Source organism: Liolophura sinensis, chromosome 6 (assembly GCF_032854445.1).
Source record: "Liolophura sinensis isolate JHLJ2023 chromosome 6, CUHK_Ljap_v2, whole genome shotgun sequence".
Classification (NCBI taxonomy): domain Eukaryota; kingdom Metazoa; phylum Mollusca; class Polyplacophora; order Chitonida; family Chitonidae; genus Liolophura; species Liolophura sinensis.
Window position 1 is genome coordinate 21,928,606 of NC_088300.1, and position 24,298 is coordinate 21,952,903.

The window sequence follows — 24,298 nt, forward strand, 5'->3', positions numbered from 1 at the left end:
ACCTGGTTATCATTAGCAGAATGCACATGTTTTCATGATACATGTACAGTACCATCCTTGTGCATGTTCCTGGACTTGTATTACATATAAAGGTCAACAACAAAACAGCTAAATAATTTACTTCTACAGGTGTATTATATAGCAAGCACACTGAATACAGTACCAACAAATGAGTAACATGGTGGATAATATATGTATGTACATGTTTTCTGATTTAAAACAGGTGTTACATCAATATTTGAAATGAATTTCAGACTGTGGTGAGAAAAGGTTGTAAAAACAAAATTTTTTTACGAAGAGAAAAAATAGAATTAGGTTCTCAAAAATACAACGTAAACGTTCTTGTAGGTTTTTGTTCTTTTGTTGAAAGAAATACCCTAACCTATTAAAATTTTACCTGACTAATGCAGCATTCTTTTATACATCTAGATTGCAACTTCATGTAAATTATTATTTATTTGACAAGAGAGTAAATGTCTAAATATTACACTGTTATACATATACAGGTCAACATCTCAATAGTTGACATTGTTGATGTACACATTATTATACCGCCTGTCATGTCCTAAGAGATCCTATCAGTACATGTTCTGTATATGTCTTACTAAGTGTATCCTCTCCGGCCGTACGTGGGAAGGTCTGCCAGGAAACTGCAGATAGTCATGGGTTTCTCTCAGGCTCTGCTCAGTTTCCTCCCACCATAATGCTGGCCACCGTCATATAAGTGAAATATTCTTGAGTATGGTGTAAAACACCGACCAAATAAATAAATACATAAATGAAATAAATAAATACTACATATAATTTTAAATGAAAGAGTGAATCAGTGGCTGTCGGACTTAGGTCCACAGAAACTACCCTAATTCCTCAACTTCTTTGCACATGAAAGAGCAACTTTCAGTGTAATTTATGCACATTTTTAATACGATTTTGAAGACAAAATTACGTTAGTTGGTTTGGCCAATATCCGAGCTTCACCAAAAAGTACAATTTTATCAGTTTATAACGAATTATGCCCTCAGAATATGCTTGACTAAACACCTTGCAAACATGGGACAAGGTTGAAGACTCACAGTACAAATACCTTGGTAAGGAATTAGTTTTTTTTGAAGCATATATTTGCATTGAGCATCAACCACAATGTCAAGACACTTTCACATGTACTGTAATCCTTAATTAAATGTCTTCACGACATATATCGGTTTTATCTCATACTGCAAGACAATATTCCACGGTTGAAGGTTTCATACCAAACAGATGTACTTACATGCACAGTCTGCCAACAAACTACAGGCCAAGTGGACCAATGCAATCAGCAGATCAAGCCACAAGACATTACTAAGACTAAGACATTACAAACCTTTGAGGACCTGGACACGCATGCTGTATGCGCGGGCACCACTTTCCGAATCTGCTGATGACCCATATTTCTCTCTTCTCCACATCTTGGCCTATAGCACCATGGTCTCATCAATTAGGTCAATTTAGCGACATCCTTCTGATCGCCTCTCAAATTCGGCCTCGTCATTCTGATCACTGCCTCAACTCAGCACTTCAATGATCAGTCACTTATCAATACAGTACCCACATCACCTTGTCGTGTCTCTCGAAACCTCTCAGGCTTCAGTACCACTCCCAGCCTCCAGCTGACATCCTTCATACACTGATCATAGCCTGGGGAACCAGCAGAGCGTGGCACGCTGTTATGGTCTGGCACATGTCACAAACCACAACACACAACACCAATCACAACACAGTATTACAATGTAGCAACGTTTCTGTCTCCACACACAAAGGGAAGCTGTGCTGGACTGTCAGATGATAAGCACTTTAATATGGAGCTGACCGGTCTGCCATACTCATGGGTGTACCGCACTAAAACCATTACTGTTAGCAACCATCAGCCAGGAGACTATATACAATTGTTCACATGCTTGTGTCAGGTGCTCCAGGTGGGGGGAACAATTCTGGGCAATATGACACCACAACCACTGACCTTAGGGGGACAATGTAAGGGTACACATAGGTACCTTACCCTCAGCTTATATAAACCCCTCGACACAGACCTGCTGTGGTAGTACTCGTCTCACCATTTACACGTACTACCAGTCCACAAGCCTGTCTGTCGTCTGCTCACCCCCTGGCTTCTCCATATCTAATGACTGTCCCTACCCCCACAATACATGACCACAGCTGAGCGGCTATCTGTATGACAGAGACGAGAGCCGGCAAATTTCACACACAGGCCTTAATACTCTACAACTGGATACAAGAAATTGATTTGCACCCAGATACAGTCGCTGATTGGATACTCTCAAAGGGAGGCGGGTTCGTCACTCAACCGATTTGTTTTTAGAAGGATCAAACATTAAAGCATCTTGGCTTATTTTACGATAGCCCTTCTGTGTACATTGTAGTATGAGTTTGCCCGAGAGAATGACTTGGGCTGTGGAAGACTGTGTGTCTATACTGCTCATGTTTACCATTGATCAGGGACTGCCAAGACTTGGTATTTTATACCGTAGTGCTAGAACATTTGTGTATTAGAAATATATTTTATGACTAGAAACCACCCTTACAAACCATAAAAACTGACCCAAATTACTTGCATAACTGTGTAGACCAGATGAGACTTAAAACTGAGGTGTTTTATGTAGCCAAGCCCATGTACATAACCTCTGCTGTGTAGATATCTTAATGTGTGTCAATAGATATAGTATAGGCTTTCTCCTTGCATGGTAATTGACAATGAGGATCCCAGGACTTATCTTTTATACAAATTCTGTATCAGCAACACAACAAACAAATGAATGAATGGTTATGGCTTAACGACCAATACAACAATCATAGAGCATAACATTATGTACATGAAGTAATGTACATTAATATTAGCATTTTCATACACCGATACTACTGAAATTTTTCAGTGTTTATTCAAACACATTCTAAAGGCATTATTCTGTGTTGAATGATAAAATTATACTTTTCGTGATGCCCTGAAACTGACCAATCCAGCCAATCCCCAAAATCAAAATAAAAATGAGCATAAATTGCACTGAAAGTTGATATGCAGCTAGGTTGAGGAATTAGAGTATATGTCTTAGGCAAGTCCTGTAAACCAAAGCATACAGCATAGGACTGCTCAGCTCTATCAGCTACAAAATCGGTGGGCAGCTTTAAGCCGTATTTCCTAATAATCGTGACATAACAGAAATAATAAACCAAGCAATTAAGTCTAGACCAGTCTTGCTCACATGTAACCTAAGAGTGGCATTACCAATTATGTCTTTTAAAGCCATTCATACATTTGCATTTTAAAAAAAAATCTTTGCCATGCTTAGTGAATGGCAGAGGAGTCCATGAATGGCTGTTCATACAGAGACATCACAAGACCAACACGTTCAGCTAATATCAGTGAGCATTCCCTTTGACTTGAACACAGCTGCGTTCACATCAATATCATACTTTTTGCTCTGGTTCAAGGCTGCATGTGGGCGGGCGACAGAGAGTGAGGCTTTTTATACCCACAGTCCTTAATTGACAATCAATTAGCTAGGGCTATCAGTCCTTTTACTGGAGGCCTTGTACACATTCGGTCTATAACCCAACCGATGAAACATGCTTTAGCATAATCAGAGCAATCAGGCCATCTCATGAAATATTAATTACATTAGCGTTATTTAATATTATAAGTATGCTTACACTTTCTATTTTGCAGAATGACTTTGTTTAATAAAACTCATCTTTATATTGTTTACAGAATTAATTATGACACAAATGTAATTAAAATTAGTTGTATTTTTTTTATTACACAGAAATGAGTAAACAGGGTTAATTCCAGATAAATAATACTCAATCATTCATTCTGGTGAATTTCAACTAATATTTTTACCTTTACCCTTTAAACAATCTATAAAGGGTGTAAAATGTACATGTATTTTCCTGCATCAGTTTGGGATTTTTTTTTTTTGGGGGGGGGAAAGTTTCAACAATCCAATTTTTTAGCACATTTTTGTACTCCTCACAGTGCATCTTGCAACCACTTCGCAGATTTCAACTACTGCAATTTTCCAATCCCTTTTTTACAGCCATTTACATTATTTGCAAATCCCACTTATTTCATATGTCTTTTTGCACTTTTGGCTTGGAGCCACCAGTGACAAAAGACAAACTCCTACCATACATGTATGTATGTATGTGTTCTGAGAATAGAAGAAAGATTTGAAGCTCAAAAGGCTTCCGTAGCTATTTGATAACCAGCATGTAAAGAACATTACTCAAAAGTCAAAAGAGACATGTATGTGCATGTACAGGAATGTGATACTGCACACTATCTGTCACTGCATACTGTTTTATTACCTACTTACGTGTGCATGGTGTACAAACTAATAAATTGTGTGTCAATAATTATATGTGAATTATGCAATAGCTACAGCATAGTCTGTGGTAATTTACCCTAATTCTTCTAATTTTTGGGACACATGGTCTGCTCATTTTAGCAATTTTACGTAATTGCAGCAGGAATATTTAGTTTCACAGGGTTAGTCAATCTAATGCACAACATATTCATATCTTTACTTTTCAAAAAAAAAACTGGACAAAAGAAGTAATACTTTGCTTTCAGCACTACTGATATCTATTCTAAAAATTTTAAGATATAGTAGGCATATCATAGCTACCAATATGTATAGCTCTGGCTACATGTAGTAATGCCTGACCACAGACACAAAATCCCAATACATACAGCCACAAATGCAGTTCCCACACAACCATTACACAATACCCTGTCTCCTCATTCATGACACACCCACTGACAATCCTGATGTTACCACCTGCAATTAAGGCTGGTAGTCCATGGGTCAAAGCCCAAAATTTCTTATATTAGTGCTACCCAGGGTGGCTAAATCTCCTTGCTATTTTTAAGTTGGTAAATGTCTTCAGTTCATGTTTCCATATGACAGCCCTGCCTTATCACTTTTCTTTGCAGCCAGAAAACGACACAAGACCTGAAGTTTATGTTTTGTAACATTTTAGGGCATTTTATCGCGGTGTGTTAACAAGTAACTGTTGACTTCAAGTGTAAAGTTATTCATCCAACTCAATCTGAAACATGATTGTTTGTGAACATTTTAATCTTTATGTTAAATCTGTCACGCACAGCACTTTTTGATTTACAAAGAGAACATCCCTTATAATAAGAGGTTTTCATTGTATGTTTTCAGTAACTCCTACAGCCTGTTTTAGTTCCTCCCTTGCACTACTTCTGGAAGAATGAATGAATGATTATGGCTTAACACCGCTATTTCTAGACTCTTCTTCCTCCAGAGCAATTCTAATGCAGGACTGCAGTACTGAAGGCCATCTTGTGTCGGGCAAAGATTCCTTGGTCGAGTATTTGGATTGCTATTTTAAGTATGCTGCCATGTGCATCAAGCCAAGCAACACTGGATAGGAGGCTTGTTTGTTTTCGTCCATTAGAGAACAACTGCATCTGCAGGATTATCCTTGAGTCATCTTTGTCTGCTCTACTGTTGGGATAGTGTGCAGGCACAATTTCATCTCTAAAGAGCGAATATCTTCACATCTTATTGATACTTTTAGGGTGAATCCCCCTGTAAGTACATGTAGTTGCTGTATCCTTAGAGAATCATCTGCCTGTGATAGTTACAGGTTAATCACAAGCACCTTTGGATAGTAAGATAAGTCTTTGTCGTGGTGAAAATACTACTGAACTAGCAGTCAGGTTACATTTGTCCATGATGCCTGAAGTCCACCGCTGTGTGTTCCACGAATATCAAGGATTCAGAGTCATCATCACAACAATGAATGACTCCTGGCTGCTCCATTTGCAAAGTAGTGCCCTCATCAATGAATGACGTATCCATTAAGAAATAATTCGCTTCAGGGTCCATTCAGTTAACGAATTTATGGCTCTATACAAGTATGTCTGTGCATGTTACCGCAGTAGTTTAGCGGTCAGCAGTTAACAAGTGGTAAAAGCCTTACGTGAACTTCGTGTTCACAATATGGTCAGAAAAGGCCACTGAAGTATCCAGAATTTTAATAAAAAATTTACTGGGTAGTAAAATCTGAGAAGAAGTATTTTGTCTGACAAAAACGTCATAACAGTGTTTTTTTCTTTTTTTTTCTTTAACTTTAAAGTCGACAATTACACTCACAAAATTATTACAGCATAATTTAGTCCTTAATCATAGTGTTTGGCAGTACTTTTAATTACCAGTACTTCTTAATTAAAAGTCAAAAAATCTGATCCAAGGTCAGTGCTGATATTGTAATTTATTGACATGTAGACCACAGGTAAGGAAATGACATGAACTGAGGTAATCTACTTTAACTCACCGTAACAATGGACATAAACTGTTAAACTGTTGTGAACCCAGGTGAAAACCTTGCAAATCTTGCATGTAAATGTGCAGGTCAACTGAATATTCAACTAATAGAGTAAATAAATCCATACCACTCTTTTAAATTGGCCTTACTACATTATTAAGTTGAACTGAGAGTCCACAATATACTGACCTTTCTCTTGCTTTCTGTAGTTTGCACAACGCTTTATAAGGTGATTTTTCATTTTATCAAATTGCATGATAAAGCTACAATTGCAGAAAGACTACCATGTCTTCATTTACTTCTACTGACCCTATAAGCATGTTAGCACCATTTAAGCTTGGGCACCTCAGGTTGAACCGATGTCATGTCTGGCCCATGGACTATACAACATGGGAAAAAGAGATTACTTTAATGGAATCATTTTTTTCTCTTTAATCAGCTGTCAGGACTGGTTAGGAAATTACTAGTAGATTATATTTATTTCATCCTCAGTTAATGTGTAATAACTGGGTCTGGAACGCGTATGCACTCTTCCACTCTCTCTCTCTCTTCTCTCTTCTCTATAACACTGCAAAGGCTTTCACCCTTAATTAAGTCAGACTGCTATTACTGGAGGCTGATAAGCCAATATAACCAGACTTACCAACAAATCAAGTGTATTTTTGCTTTGACTATTAATAAAGTTATTATATCCACTTAACCTTTACTGAAACGCTTACACAAAAGAAAACATAGCTGAAGGCCAATCTTTCCTTGCCACAATTACATTTGTTATTGTCATTATTACATTTCAAAAGCTAGAAAGAAACTGACCATGAGGTTTTAACCATACATCAGATGAACTACGACATCAGTGTGGGCTCCACACTGAAGTTTATGAGAAATGACATAAATAACAGTTTATCCATTTGAGCTGCATATAGTGGCACGCCCCAGAATTTCATTTGGTAACGTTGATGAGAATATTTACAAGTACATGAACATACACCAGCATATATTATACAAGTATAAAACTTTTTTTTTGTAAAGCCATTCTTGCGTGTATAAACAAATTCTTGTGCCCTGCAGAAATTAACAGAATTTGCAAGTGTGGATAAATTTTCAATTTAAATGTTTGTGTGAAATAAAATGCGAAAAGCTTTGTGATTATAAAAAAGGTTCCTGTTCAACTAAAATTGCTTCTTTACATAAATTATTCACATTAAAGAATCATATAATCATAGTTGACTGGCAATCTAAAACAGGAAGTGACAAGTTTCTTAACACAACAAAAGATTCATGGTACACCTATGCAATTAGCAAAAATTTTGTTGTACAAAATCAAAATATTTTGATCTGAGCAATATTGAAGTGCTGAACAAAACCATGACAAACATGCAGTGCATGATGACACTAAGACAATTCTGGATGATTAATACATCACAAGCTTCATCCCATACAACAGAAACTTATAATTTAATCTGATTCACGAAATTACTGATGCTTTTCAGCAGAAGAAAAGCTATGTAAATGTTTTAAAGCACTGTGGTAACTCCAACAAAAGATATACATGTAAGGTAATGCATGAATCGATACCTGGGGTTTTATTTCTCTACTTAAGCTTTACTAAAGCTTATAAGTGGTAACAGAAGTATACAAGAACTTGTTTCTTTTGTCCCCAAGAGTACTTTGATGGCTTAAAATATTTATCAAGGTAGAAAAGAAGCATGTGCACAAACTAGTCACATTACAAAAGCCAATATAGTGTCAGCGAGCAAAGGTCAACTGTTCCAGCAGATGACTTTCCTTTCATACTTGCAACCCAACATCATTGACAGTAAGATACATGCAGAGATACTATTGGCAAACAACACAGATATTAAACTAAGATATGTAGAAGACCCTTTGTCCTGTGAATTTTATGTTTCTTTCTTACTACAGAGCTACTACTAGCAACAACTGAATACTAGTATTAACCCATGATATAGCTATGACGCTTTTTGTCATCCAACGTTTATGTTTCTTCCCAAACTCTCTAGAATACAAAGTACCATGTTTTTATTTGACTATTACACTTTGAAATCACTGACAGCTCTATGTAAACCAAAACAATCCTGTCAATGGTAATACTCGATGCCTTTATGGGGGATTTTGTTGCTCAAAGTACCTCGGAAATGTTTGGTGGACCATAACACTTAAACAATGATATCTCATGGTTATTATCCTCATACATGAATGCTACCAAACAGTACACAATCTGGTACAATACCTCTTTGTGCTTCAAGTGCCTTTTCATAGTTCTTCCTTACCCAAAAGTTTTCAATTGTATATGTCACACAGTGTATTATTAAAACAGGGGCACATGGGAAATGTTGACTAAAGGGAGATAATTTCTGCTGTCATGCACCAAGTTAATAGTCTAACTGTCCCATAAACAAGCCAATCTCTACTATCGTGCATGCATAATTGGACCTTCTTTTTTTTTAGTTTTACAGTATCATGTGATAGTTAATATGTAATGTGTCTTACCTTCGTAGAGAGCAATGTCACTTGCTGACGTGAAGAAGCGTCCATATTTGCACGCAATATCCATTTTGTGGCACCATCGCGTCGAGTTTCCCAATTCGTCACTATAACTGAATACCGGTACTACTATACACCAGGAAACACACTGACCAGGATATGTTGATCATCAGTGGTCAAGTGTGCCGTCAAATCTGCGGTGTGGATACAGTGACCACACAGCACTGCCATGTTTGGCCAGTGTTTATGGCACCAGGTACACAGGTAAACTGTCCCAGCCCCAGCTATGGTCTACAGGCAAACGGTGAACTCACCTGTGCTGATCTGTCCTAGTAACATTAATCAAGCAAACACTGGAGAGGCGTGTGGCTACGGCATGATCCTCTCCCATTCTATGTGAATTCACAGACATGATGACATCCACCTCATAGTGCACAACTCCACTAAGTCCAAAGTCATTAACAATTCAATGGGACAGTTGAAACTTATACACAAGCTCCCATCAAATTTATGAGCTTCCATTTTTCCCTGGTCATCGCCTATTTCCCAAGGGGCCAGTGTGCCCATGAAGACAAAAAACAAACCAGGAAACTTAACCCTAATGGAGCTCAGTTATTTACCTGTCCTGGAGGAGATCAATTATCAATCAATAAATATAGAGAGAATAAGGATCTGTTTACATAAGGCTTTATGAGCAATCTCCTACAGGTGAGAATAAGCATAATCAGCACAGGTAAGTCTTGGATTACTGGCTCAAATCTTTTACGCTTACACTAACATTGAATTTTGGACAGGTGCCAAAAGATAGTGACCAAGGATTTTAAGGGTCAGCTCAAACATTCAATGGGAATTTGACATGACTGGTGAATTGAAAATGAGCACTGAATCTGATCTCATTGTCAACCACTTTCTTTCTGGGGAGCTGAATTAAAAATTGATTGCTTCTCAAGAGATTCATTACTGGAATCTCCAAGTCCACGATACTGGATTACCAATGATTGATTTTATTGTTGTGTTCAGGCATGGCAGTGGTGTGGCTGTGTGGGAACTGGAGTCAAATGCCAGTCTGTCAAACCTGTTACCAGCCCATTAACACACGTACTGACATAAATATAGCATTAGTACAGCCCTTCTCTGACGCTACACTCGCAGATAATTATTCTGCCACCCTCTGACATTATAATACCTGTGCCTAAACATTAACAGGGTTGATTCTGAGTTACCAGTGAGTCCATGTGTAAGTTCTGCAACTGTCAGGTACAATGGTGGCTATTACATAGATTCCATTCATGATTGCACTATCATTCTTTTTTTTGGACTGGTGCTCTATGCTGTGCTTATGAGTTCTTAACTTATACAATGGCGGCCAGTATCACAGTGGGAGGAAACCTGATAGAGCCCAGGGAAACCCATGACCATCCAAAGTTTGACGGCAGCTAGACCTTCCCACGCACAACCAGAGAGGAAGCCAGCATGAGCTGGATATGAACTCAAAGCAATGCTATATCACTAGCACTAATGTTTTTAATGTCACAGGAATCTCATGATAAGTCAAATATAACATGCTAGAAATAGTTTTGTACACATTCCACATCTAAAGGCCAGGTATCCAGGTTTTGATGTGCAGATCGCCTTTTCTGATCACAAGGGGAACTTTAAAAGACTGAAAGAGTTAACTTTGGTCAATTTTGTCCAAGTATGTACATAAAACAAATCAACATTCAACTTTTACATATTCTTTTATACACACAGATGACTGAGAGATATGGTCATATTCCATTACAGAGTTTTTGAAAAAGCATGTTTCTATCATACACTTGAAATTTCCAGTAAGAAAGGTAATATGGCCGTGTGGAAGATAGAATATGTATGCCTTGCCCAGATGTTTTCAGGCCAAGCTATGGGGCAAGGGAGAATACCCTGTCTGCCTTCATCTATCAAGTTAAAAAGATTTTCCACATTTAGCATTCATGCCGATATTGGTGCTTTTCACTGTGTTGAAAGGTTTAATCTTGTATAGACAGAGAGTATTGTTAAGTAGGTCTGTCCATCATGACGCTTCAAATTATAGCCACCTACAGTCATTAAGATCACCAGTCCAGTTATTCCAAATGCTGCATGCTGCACTGGAAATACAACCCTTGCAAAAACAATCAAATAAACTTTGTATCACAATTTGTCATGGCTTTCGGGAATTCAAAGACGCAATGTATTCAGTCTAATCAGGTACATTTTTAGTGATCTAAGAGGTTCATAATTATGTACATGTGTACAGTGTAGAAAACATTGTTAGGGTTAACAGAAACCATGTACAAGTCCCCACATGCCTTGTATCCAGGTACCAGCACCACTAAGGTCAGTATTTACTTCAAGTAGACAGAAGCCTTAGTTGTGTTGTATAGCCAAGGTACATGTACAGGTATTTTACCGAGTATAAACATATTAACCACCCCACCAGGTGGGACAGTCAGTTGACAGCTTGTGCATAATTACATATCCATGTACATGTGCTATACTCTACAATCTGAAGGAATACATGTCTGTATTTACGAGAATGTGTTGGTTCATACAAGTGCAACCAGCCTAATATTCTCACATTCTAAGCACCTCTCTAATTATGACTTGGTGCATGAAAAGGTAACCTGTAAATATAACCAACACTTTCCACACATCAAAACATTGTTTAACAGTTCAAAGAAATTAGAGAAAAATATAGACTGAAATGAATCAGCTTCAGGGCAATTACTGTGGTGATGTAAATATCCTTACAGTTTACAGTTCATAATGATTAAAAGGTGTTCATGACTAGTTTACATGATAATTTCTACAGTTTAATTTCCTCATACGCAACTAATTATATGGAAAATAAGCAATTACACAAGGCCTAAAACTAAATTGCATGCAATTCCTTCCTGTATTTATTTTTCATTTTAAGTGCATCAGAATTTTCAGGCAGAAACCTTATCTGTACAACCCTTCAATGTTAAACTGATAAATGGGCTGATTTTCAAACTTGAACTGAGGTCAAACAAAAGTGAACTTGCAAATGAAATTTTCATGAAAATAGGAAAATACTGCATGCAGAATTATTGCACAAAAACCAAAATGTGAACTTAATACTTTTCCCAAAAGTATGACATGTTCAATCTGCAATTTAACTCATTCTTTGTCAGCTACAATGACCAATTTTCTAAGATACCACAATAAACGCCAGATTAAAAGTTTTCTTATTGCAGCCTTGTAGTGTAGTGTGCAGTAAGCCTGTTTGTTGTTTGCCTGTAGTGCACTCAGAGAATGAACATGATGCACTGTCAGTAAGACATGATCCAGCTGGCTGATTCCTATATCAACAGACCACTGCAATATGAGACTACACCCTCAGCAGATGAAGGCTTGGGGAAAGGTCTGCAATGCCTTACTAAACTAAAAATAAGCAAAAGTGAAGACTATAGCTGATTTAAGACAGTACTTAATTAAAATTAATTTTCACAATTTCAATGGAAAAATTCATACTAAAGACTAATGAATAACAATTTATTGACTTATTTACTTGATCAGTGTTTTACGCCGTATTGAATAACAAAACCCTGTCAGTAATGAACAGGTTTAATCTACAAGTGCTGCAATATATACAGAGTATAAGACCGAAGGCCCTGCACCACTGTCTAATTGGCCCAGACTAGCTAGACACGATTATTTTGGGATTATACATGAACACAGGGTATATATGAACGTGGCAGTCTTTGCTGTAAGGAATGTACATAGGAAGACAAAAACAGTACTCCAGAATAAATTGTGCCAAAAGAGTTGAGCCAGTGCCAGAGATCTTGATACTCCATGGTAGGTATTTTAACACTTGAATCATAAAGGCAGCAAACCGTGAAGGTTGGTGGGTCTTCCCTGGCCCAGATGGCTGAGAAATTTAATCCCTCACACACTGTTTGCACTGCTTGTAAGCTCCATTAGCTTGGCAATACAGAAGGACCTCTTGACATGGTTTACAAGGCCTATTTCTACCATGTGGATGCATGAGATGGACTAAATACATGCATCTTACATGTGCTGAACATGTATACTTAACCAGGAGGGTATGTTAACATTTGCCCTTAACACACATACTTGCTTGATCTCAATTGTTATTGTAGTTGGAAAATTAAGGTGAATTTTGTTCTTGAAACAAAAATCAAAGTCAAACACACAAACCTTCACTTCTTATGTTATACCTGACCCCCACTGTTTAAACAAAAAGAGAGGTGTGCATATCTGAAAGTGCATACATGCATTTTGGGAAATCAATCCCCAGTTAGGATATCAGTGGTCGCAAATTGGGAAACAGACCACTGGGGATACGGACATCTATCAGCCTCTGGAGCATAAGTAGATTAAGCCATGAATTATATCACAGGTTCTAGCGATTAAACTTGGTCATCTTAATGATACTGAGCACAGAACAATCTGATCTCTTCCGCTACCAAGCTTAAAGTCTATCAGTCTATCAGCCATTTTCAAGGGAGGCCTATTGGTAGAATGGTCTTGACAGTTGGCCAGTATTGCTGACAATTATGAGCCAGACTCTGAGGATGTTGGCACATCCATGTAACTCGGAGTTTTCAGTACTAGAATCTCTGCCAAGAAATGGTGATTTTAAACAATAGCAATGTTAATATCTCTGATATTCAGAAACCCAAACTGAAGTAATGCTGTGACAGACTATGCAGACTTCATGAGAGACCAATACACATAATCAGAAATGTCAGAGAATCAAGAGACTCCAAATGTTCAAATGTTAAAACTCACATTCTTCACAAAAAATCCAAACAGAGTGCTTTTAATATTAAAAACTAGGTTAATTCACAAGTGAATAACCTCATGCTGTCATGGCAGAGTGAATAACACACAGAGCTATAAGGCTTGGTGTTCACTACTAAAGTCCACAGGATGACTCCTCTCAAATTCTTGGGTGAAGTACTTTTTCAAATATAAAGAGGACGTGAAAAACCAATATATCATTAGGTGGGGCATAACCTTGTAAATTAAACATGATGGGACTTATTTTCAATAGGAGTCGGATAATGGAGACATTACATATATAACTCTTAGTGAGGCAATTCTGCAGATGCTGAAAGTTTACAGACAGACGCATAAATGGAGGGTAAATGCCACACCATGACCGAGCCTATAATATGGGATGGGATATAAAAATACAGGCTACATGTACATATTTTTAAGACTACAACAGGACTGAGCAGCTGAGCAGAAATTTTACTTCCAATTTATTTCAAGCATATGATACCTCACATAATTATTCTATTTCACTAATTAAAAACACTGTCTTATAGTTAACTGTTTTAATTCCTACATGTACCAACAGGTATATAGCCTTGTGTTTTTAATACTTGTAATCTGAACTGCTAATAAGGCCACTTGGTGCCTGGAAGTCAAGACACCTGCGATGTCCGCTTTGGCATTCTGGAAACTTGCCAGATACATTTACCACAGGTAAATACACTATCAGGACAGGTATTAAATGCTAGACAGGTGGTTAAGTGCACCTGAAGAGGACAAGACTGCATTCTTAGCTCTAAGCTACTTGTAAACAAGTTGGCAGTATTTCCCAAGCATTCTGATTCCAAGTATCAGGCAAATTTACATGTGCAATGTACAGTGCATAGGTTCTGTGCATGAAAACAAGCCACATGGAGTTAATTTACAGTAACCCATTTTACATTATGTCTTCTTGCATGAAGGCTGTCAGGGTCATATCTGGAAAAAACATTAAAGGTTTTGATCCCAAACTCTAATGGTGAATTTGTGGTTGTGCATAAAGAAATTTTAAACATGCAACTCAAAATTAAGCTTTCTAAAAGCTTTTAAGTTTGTGATTGAAAGAAATTTATATGGGAACTTAACTTTTTATTGGTAAACCATAAAAGTGTTGTTTATTTACTTGTTAGCTCTAATACAGCTTGTTTAGCCTGGGCAGCCAACAGTCTGGGAGCCCAAATGTTTTCCAGAAGCAAAGTGAGTCTACATGTAGATATGGCCCTGGCTGTAAATATGGTGGATATATATTTCTTAGAAATTGGCATACGCATGAGATTCAAATGCAGCTCAATTCAACTTGACTGGTACCAGAGCTCAGTGGTCATATGGCTAAGACTGAATGGCATACAAGTTAAAATTGCAATATTCCACATGTCCAGTTGCATTGTCATGTCGCATACAAGAGCACTGGAGGTACAAAAATTAGTTCTTAAAATGTTCAACAGTCAGAAGTGCATATCATTAAGTGAACAAAACATCTACAAATACATGCAAGAGACCAAAATTTGTATTTTTATATATATTTATTTCATGAATAAATGAAAGCCCAAGATTGGACTGACTTGCATGAACACTTAAATTTCAAATAAAAACATTCCTGTGTAATGGTGCTTGGCATCTATTTTATGAAAGATTAACACACACCACCTCATTTCAATTCAGTCAAGTTTTGCTTAAATAAAAAGCAAAAGCAATATATTTCCCATTGCTTAGAAAAATGAGGGCCCAGAGACAACAAAAAAAAAACATCCACAATCATACATAATTTATTTATTTGATTGGTGTTTTATGCCGTACTCGAGAATATTTCACTTATACGACGATGGCCAGCATACCACGCATTATTCCAGGACCACATAAAATACCAGTAACATGTATGAGGCAAATACCCAAACTGGGTTAAAGTTTAACCTTCAGGAGAACCATAAAGATGTCTGTGACTGCAGGACAGCTAGAGATGCATTTTGAATTGTAAACAATGTGTTTGTCATTGAGAAGAGCTTTTGATACAAGCACAGTTACATGTACAAGTACAAGTTTTCTGTGAAACTCTTTTCAATAGATAAGAATAACATGTATAAATTCTCTATGATCAAAGCAGATTCTCTAACCTCACCGAAGCAATTAACATGGATGTGAAGGTTCATTCATCATGCAAGCAGTCAAAAAATCTTACCTGCTAGGTGTTGAATTGTGGCATGGATGCCCTGACCCCCGACACTCCCTCCTGGGGCAGGGCTGCCTCCCCTAGGGCTCCACCCACCAGAACTTCCCGCTGAACCCACCCGGCTACGCTTGTCCATGATATACCCTGGGAATCAGGTAGGTGATGCTACTGAGATGATGAATGAGTTTGTCCGTGCACAGTTAAGTTTGTGGATGGTTAACTGTCAAACACCATTGTCCCACCTTGACGTCTTCGAAGTGTTAGTTCCACCAGTGGGAGCTCACCTGAAAAATGCAGCAATTCACATGTAATTTGCTCGTGGAAAATTATCAACTGACATTACAACTTCCAATTTTTGAGTTATGATGAGTCATTGAATACAACTACTACAACTACACAAGCACATAATTACACTCACAAATTGTAAAATATATGTGAGGTCTTAATACATACGATAATCATTTTTGGTCAGATAGTTCACAGAATTAAACCCAACATTCTGATTCAGGAGCATTCCTGGCAAAATCTTCAATATGTTCAACTGAATTCCATGATTTTGAGACAATAAACACAGAAATACATATACAAACAGACTTTCACAGATATTTAATTATTTGAATGGAATTTTTTATTTCAATGATGGCTGTCAACTTAATGGGAGGAGGAAAACCACAACCTTTGCCAAATACAAACATCATGACTTAGAGCCTCAAAACAGCCCTCTTTAACAGATATAAAAGCTTCGTTACCAAAATTCAAATGTAAATAATTTAAATTACACCAACAAGTCTCAAGAAAGAAAAACGTTCTTAATGTAATCCAAGCAACTCTGAATTCAGGTAAACTAACAATTAAATGCTGACACTATATAATTAATATTCAAATAAGTAAAATAATTTAATTTAAAGCGCACTTATCACTGGTGCTCAACTGATATTGTAGGAATTAGAAGATGGTGTACATACATTACAAATACTCGAATTTAAAAGACATACACATGTGCATCAGAATATTCTATCACAAAGACGAGATAGAGCATGCAGACTTGCAGCTTCTAAAAAAAACATGCTTATAGAGTGTCTAATATAGATTAATTGTATTTTATATAATAAGAGAAAGAAAAAAATCTGTGTCCAAAATTAACCTAAATACATGTAGATATTTATAAACGCTACTCTCATAGCTCTACACCTGAATAGTGCTATGTTTGGAAAGAACTGGTTAGCCAAAAAGGCGTACAGATAAAGTGGCTTTTAACAACTTAGAACTTGAGACAAAAGTGGTTGATATGAACAAATATTTTATACATTTGATACATACATGTATACATACAAATAATATCTAAGCTCACAAACTAATAACTATCAGCCACATAGTCTTCCATATTTTATTATCAATAACATTTAGGCTGTTTCTTCTCTGTATCTTAGGCCAGTGGAAGCTTCAGATTGTGATATATGTGTCAAAGTGACCTAGGCGAGCTTATTTATACATGTTTAAGCCAGATCTATATTAAAACTAATACTGTCAAAAGCCTAAGCCAGTGCATGATAGAACATTACATGCTTACCTTTCTGGTGACATAATGCTTGTCATAAGTTTAAATATGCAGCCAGCTAGTGGTAATGCATTGTAATTATTTCTCAAACTTACACCCAGCAAAAGTTAAACTATTACCTTCAACTTCACAAAAATTTAACCTCTTCTGCGATATAAATTTAATCAACTTTAAATTTACCATAAACCTATTTTTATAACTTAGCTCATCATACTTGCAGAGTACAAATATGAATTAAATTATGAGCTGGCAAGCCACTTAAAAACAATCATTTCAAGTTGGTATAATTATATTATTCACTTACATTTATGATTTAGAGGGCAAAACATACGCGTAAAACAGAACATATCAACAAAATAACCATTAAATGTGCAAACCTACCTTGGCCTTGGCCAGCGGACAAATTAAACAGTTATAATGGAGACGATATTTCGAGGACAATGAGGTTAAGATGAAAAATAACAGCAGCCGGTGGTGGGCAATGTGGGGTGAATGAATGGTCGCTGGGTTGGTAACCTGCACAGCAAAGGTATGCCATACTGCCACGGGCTCTCCAAGGCAACGTGCTCTAACTTGCCCAAAGCTACATGCAAATGTTTGCTACAAATAAGATCTAATGAACAGCTTACCCAGTTAAAAACCAGCTGCATTTGAAAACCCGCTAAGCTAGACATAACTGCATGTTTAGTGGCGCTGTGTGAGAGGTATGCTGGGCAAAACTGGCAGAAAGTCTGCCGTTCATAAAAGCGTCTGCTTTGACATCGCTCGCGGCTACACTCTCACAGTCACAGGCACGCTAAACACAGCGAGCACGGGTAGTTTTTCGAACACAAACAAGCACAGTTTACTTCTTATCACGGTTTAACCGATGAGAACACCGTGTTACTATTTCACATAACTGCACATCGATGTAACTACTGACCTGAGTGTAATAATTTAGGCCGGTGAAAACTTCTCCAAGTTTAGAAGTTTGCCGCCTTCTCTCACGGGCACTGACTCGCTTTAATGACAACGTCACACTAAATTTACTTTCAACACTGGAGAGCTACTTCATTTACATATTGTCAAACTAGCTGGCGTGTTGGTGTTTCCATTAGAGATTGATATAGTGAATACCAACACACGATCACTACCCGTATGACTTCTCCAGGGCTGAGATGCAACGAAATAACAAAACTTAAAACAGGGTCTCAATCTATTGTTTACAAAATCTGACAAGGCTTGGATATGTGAGATTATAGAGATTGAGTATTCTAGCTTCATGGTTAGATATAGAAGAGTTTAATGTGTCGATTAAAGAGTTCCAGAATATCATTCTGCTGCCATGTTGAGAATTTGACACACGAATTATCTGCTGTATTAACTGATATCTTATCGTCTCATTTATGTATTACACTTGTTTTCAATTTCCCTATTTACCCCTCATCATCCCCCCAACACACACCTCCCCACGCCTCACGGCTTCCCTTCGCTGTAGGCATATCTTATGTTCATTTCTGTTGATGACATATGCCTAATTACATGTTCTGGTATATGGCTATTCATTATGTAACATGCCCAAACAAAGCAATGATCTAGACCAGCCCGCAAACTTAATCATCTGATCGTCTACCACTGTGAAGTATTATGATCTGCTCCAACATTTAATCAAAGGAGACTTTTTGGCTTATGAGAAGAAACGAGTATGGTTTGGTATCACAATGCTAGCGATGAACAAAACGACCAAAAAAAAAAAAACAAAAAAACACTTTGTACAAGCTTTCGGAAGAGACTTCTCCCATCATCAAGTATAGTGGCACACTGCAAAGTGGCAATAATGTTACATGATATATACATATAGGGCCTACGGCTTTGAAATGATTTAAAAAAAAAACACATAAAAGCATGCAGTTGAACTACAGTCGCCTGAGTGAAACAATAACACAGGGCTTACAATTCAGAGTACAAAAGAAAAACAAGGGTATGTAGGCCTACAGACAAAAATTCACCTTGGTCAGCTTTACATCGTACATTGTACAGAAAAAACAACAACAACAAACAGAAGCTTTAGGCCACATAAGGCGCATAAATTACTTCTAGGCACTGAAATAAAAATAATGGTGCTGAGGAGATCATGTTGTTCAGGGAAGGCTTCTGTTTGGCTACATACACTGACTCTTTTACTCTTAGTTTCAAATCGGTTGAAGTGTAATCAAGAGTTTATTGCGTGAGTTTATGTGGACTATGCCCGGTTTTGAGCCAGTGGTCACCTACAGCAGAAAATTTATATTTAGAGCTGCTGACGTCGTGTTCAAGTAACCTGTCAGTTGTGTATCTGTATGTTTTACCGATATAGTTTTCAGAACATACCCCACAGTCGATTTTGTAAACAACGTTACTTCTGAGTCCATCATGCTCTCTGTCTTTGAATAAAAAGAAAGAACTGTTGTCACATTTATTTTCGGAAATTAAAACAATTTTTTTTCAGGGAATGAGCTTGTTAAGAGTTTTCAGGTCACCAAGAAGATGGTTTGTGATTGGTCCGAGATATGGTAATGTAAGATGGACAAGTTTCTTTTTAGGGCCGAATTGTTTTCATTTCTCTACCGTAGGTTTGAATTTATTGCCTAGACAATATTTACTGGTTTGGTCAATTACATGTTGTGGGAATTCATTCTGTCGTAAGGTTTTCTTAAAATGTTGTAATTGTGAGTGACAACTTTTATCTGTGGAGTAATGTCCTGATGAGGGTGATTTTGTGGATTTGGGGGTGTGAAACTACTTCACCTTGTATAAAGCCCAGTGTTAGTGAGTTTCCTGTGGATAGTTTCAGTTGTGGACTTGGCCTTTTGGATCAGAATGTCTGGGTAAGGAAGAGTTTGGTTAGTTTCAAGTTCTGATGTAAATTTGATACAAAGGTGACATGAGTTAAGGTATGCAAGAAATTTGTTGACATCATCTTCTCTGTTGAAAGCCAAGACAGCGTCATCAACATATCGTTTAAATTCAGAATGGGCGAAAGTAAGGTATGTCCTGATTTGCGTTCACTGGCGGATGGTTATGTGAGTAAACATGAACCAGATGTAGAGGTACATATAATCTTACCGTGATATGATATATGAAACAACTAAACTTTCGTTGAAACTTTCGTTCACCAAACCTGGTGAAAATAATCTTAATTTATTTGCTTATTTGATTGTTTCTCAGACCAGTTTACCATGCATGCAATAAGGGTTATGTTGTGAAATGTACAATTTACCCCAGTTAGGGGTTTATTCAAACTGTTCTTGGAAATGCTTGAAAATTAACAGGTCACACGCCCCCTACCACCATGGCTTAAGCGAAATTAAGCCAAAAAAAAATGCAGTGATGCTAATTGCAATATTTTTGCCATACATAAGATCACTTTTAGAATGGACGGGGTAAACCAGCGAACTTTGGAAAGTTACTTAGAATCTTTTCCTCTTCAGACATGCAGATAAGCGTACAACTTTGGTGTAAAGCGGAAAAGTGATCTTCAACAAACGTTTAATAAGCAGCGGCAAATTTCATCACGACAAATTAGTGGCTCGACCCGGACGTTTATACTAGGGGAAAATGGTAACTTAAACTAAGACGGCTCAATTTTGAGCGACTTTCTCGGCTCCCCCCCCCCCCCCCAATTTTGGCAGCCTACATCAGAACGGTTCGTTTTAGTCCGCCATTTTCGTCCGTTTAAAGGTAACACGCCGGTTGCCGGCTCAGATGTATACAAATCCCCGATGGGACAGGTGCGAGTTTGCGTCTCCTAGGGGCGAATCAAACGTTAGATCGAACAATTTGACTTCTAGCAGTGTCACGCAGCCATAAATTTGTGAACTGAACGGAACCGGCTCCGAGCCGGTTATTGTATGTGTTAAATGTTGACAACACAGCATATTGAGCAATTCTAGATCAGTGACGTCAAAAATATTGCAATTAGCATCACTGCATTTTTTTTTGGCTTAATTTCGCTTAAGCCATGGTGGTAGGGGGCGTGTGACCTGTTAATTTTCAAGCATTTCCAAGAACAGTTTGAATAAACCCCTAACTGGGGTAAATTGTACATTTCACAACATAACCCTTATTGCATGCATGGTAAACTGGTCTGATAGTACACGTTTTTTCCTTTTTTTACACCAAAATATACGAACACTAACTTTCCTTAAAGCACTGTACCATGGCTAAATCAGGTAACACAACATGAATCCAATCAGGATAACACACATTACAGTGATACAACACAATGACCCCCCCATCCCATTCCCGCCACTCTCAACACTGCCATAAGGTCAGGATATTTATAACCAGTATAGACGAGAATGCCAAAAATTAATATTGTATTAATAGTTAAAAATTTACACCCATTAAGTTTCTGCATGGCATTTGCTATATTCTGTATCTAGCTCCTAAAGCCCGTAAAATATACTAAAATATAAAAAAAATTTTTACTTTGGACCTGTCATTTCGAGACGAATCGTCATTCTTTACTCAAATACTTATAACAGTGCTATAAATAGTGGTTGGACCACACATTGGTTTCCCAATCATAGAGATGTTAAAGAAGGCCGCCCACTGTCGCTGTATGTGTTTTGTTCTTTGCACAGGGCTTATAAATCTTACTTTAATCCAAGATATTCAAGGGGTAAACGTTGCAGGGCAACAAGCTAAAGATATATATTTTGCGGATGACACAACACTTTCGTTAAAGAACTTAGTCTGTAAAGGCCACATTAAAGCTTTACTGCAGGCAGGAAAATATGACTGATCTCCGATTAAATACTAGGAAAACCAACTTGATGCCTATGCATAAACATTTTCTAGCATTAAATTCAATTCAGGTAAACATTACAACAGGGTGCAAAATGCTTGGAATAGGTATCGGTAAGAGTTTAAACAAATTGCATAAAGAAAATATTGAACCCAGTATACAGAAGCTAAGCAAGCGCTTAAATACATGGAGTGGAGGAAATTTAACATATTTTGGCAAACTATTGCTATCGAAGACTGAAGGTGTTTCCAGATTTGTATATCAGACTAGTGTTTTACGTGTTAATAGAGGTCACTGTAATCAAATCAATAAAAAAACTATTTACGTCTATATGGGGTAACAAGACGGATACAGTTGAAAGAACAACTATGGTAAATAAGTTGTCTGCTGAGGGTGTATAAGCCATAGATTTTAATATTATGAATAAGGCTTTGAAGCTCTCGTGGATATAAGGCGTTTTTGGGGAACGAGCACAGTTACTGGGAATTGATGATGAATGATGTGTTTAATCAACCTGGGGCTTTGAGATTCCTTCTTTATTGTAGCTATAGTTCATCCAAATTAAATATAAAGTTACCTGAGTTCTACAAACAAATGCTAGATGCTTAAAAGGAAATTAGTAATAAAGACGTTGAACAGCTAATAAAATTCTTTTGGAATAATAAAAATGTCTTCTATTCTAGAAAGTCGTTATATTTTGATACATTGAAATCAGCAGGTACTGTGTTTACCAGAGATGTTCTGTACAACGAAGGCAAAATTTTATCGTTAAGAGACATAGGCCTACATATTAAACATAAAATCGGCCTTAATTATGACAATTATATTTAATGGGATAAGTTGGTCAAAGCATTGAGCTCTTTCCTGCCGAATAAAATTGTAAATTTACGTACCATTAGACCAAAGGATAAGTTTGAAATTCCAGCGGTTGGAAGGTTATCAATAAATGACCCCAAAGTTTGCAATATTTTTATTCAATATAAAAGAAAAAATCGGCAGCTAGTAAAACTATAGCTGAAGTTCCGAGTGACGAGTCAATATGACTTATTCCACACGAGACAGTGACAGAAAACAAAGTGAAACAGCGCATTTCACACAAATACGTGCATGCATATGACTGACAGAGTAGACTCCCTTTATGAGTATGGCATTGCACATATAACATGTACTTGACTCTCAAAACCTGTAGTTTTGGTATTGTGTTTCTTGCACATTATTCACTATTTTATTTTGACAGATACTTCATCATAGAGTTAGTAAAGCCGATCCTTAGTATTTATTATAGCAAAGACACAGTCCCACGGTGATGTTATTTTCTATTGTGTCACAGACCCATTTATGGGCATACGTGTATGTCATATAGGCGTTCATACATACAGTACGTTAAGTTTTCATATGTTTACGTCATTTGATCGAGCAGTTTGTAGTTTGGAACTGGAATGATAACAGGCGTGGATTAAACAATGAGTGACGAGCGCGCAACAACTACGGACTACGAAATGATTTACATACTGTGTAGTATATAGGATGGGTGGAATGTATTGCGGTATTTGACACTGGAGGGTGAATAAGTCGCAGAAGTGGGAGACCACTGGTCACAGTTTCAGTGTTCCGAAATCTGGACAGAAGGCTCAAAATGAAATCCGTCATACTTTTATTTTGGCTTCTTCATTTCATTCACGGCGGAGATGGTACAGACTTGCTGCTAGCGAACACTGGATTCGAACTCTTGTCGGATTGGGACTGTTCATCATTCAGCTGTGAACTCTCACCACACAGTCATACAGGAACATATGCTTACAGAGTCAGTGGCAGGTAAGTCGCTTTTATCTAGAAAAGCGGTTCCCTAATTACTACTGCACATTAAAGTTTACTATAAAATGAAGTCGCACGTGTGAAAATCAGGCAACGACCTGAGGATGCTCGTGGGTTTCCTCCGGGCTCAGCCTGGATTCCGCCCACCATAATGCTGGCCACCGTCGTATTAGTGAAGTATTTTTGAGTACGGCGTAAAACACCAATCAAATAAACAAGTATCGGTACTATAAAATGAAACTGACAACTGCAACATTATCGGCACCGTTATTTTACTGAAGGAGGCCTCCGTGGCTCAGTTGGTTAGCGCGCT

The 24,298-nt window shown here is 37.4% G+C and overlaps 1 protein-coding gene across 1 annotated transcript in view; it reads right to left on the reverse strand.

Moving 5' to 3' along the window:
* The window catches only part of LOC135467002 (muscle-specific protein 300 kDa-like), a 207,830-nt gene extending 189,440 nt beyond the window's left edge, over positions 1 to 18,390 (reverse strand). The window contains 2 exon segments of the mRNA XM_064744755.1: positions 15,854 to 16,128; positions 18,325 to 18,390. Of these exon segments, the coding sequence (XP_064600825.1) occupies positions 15,854 to 15,980 (127 nt within the window). The 5' untranslated portion in view covers positions 15,981 to 16,128; positions 18,325 to 18,390.
* Between the last annotated feature and the right edge of the window lie 5,908 nt (positions 18,391 to 24,298).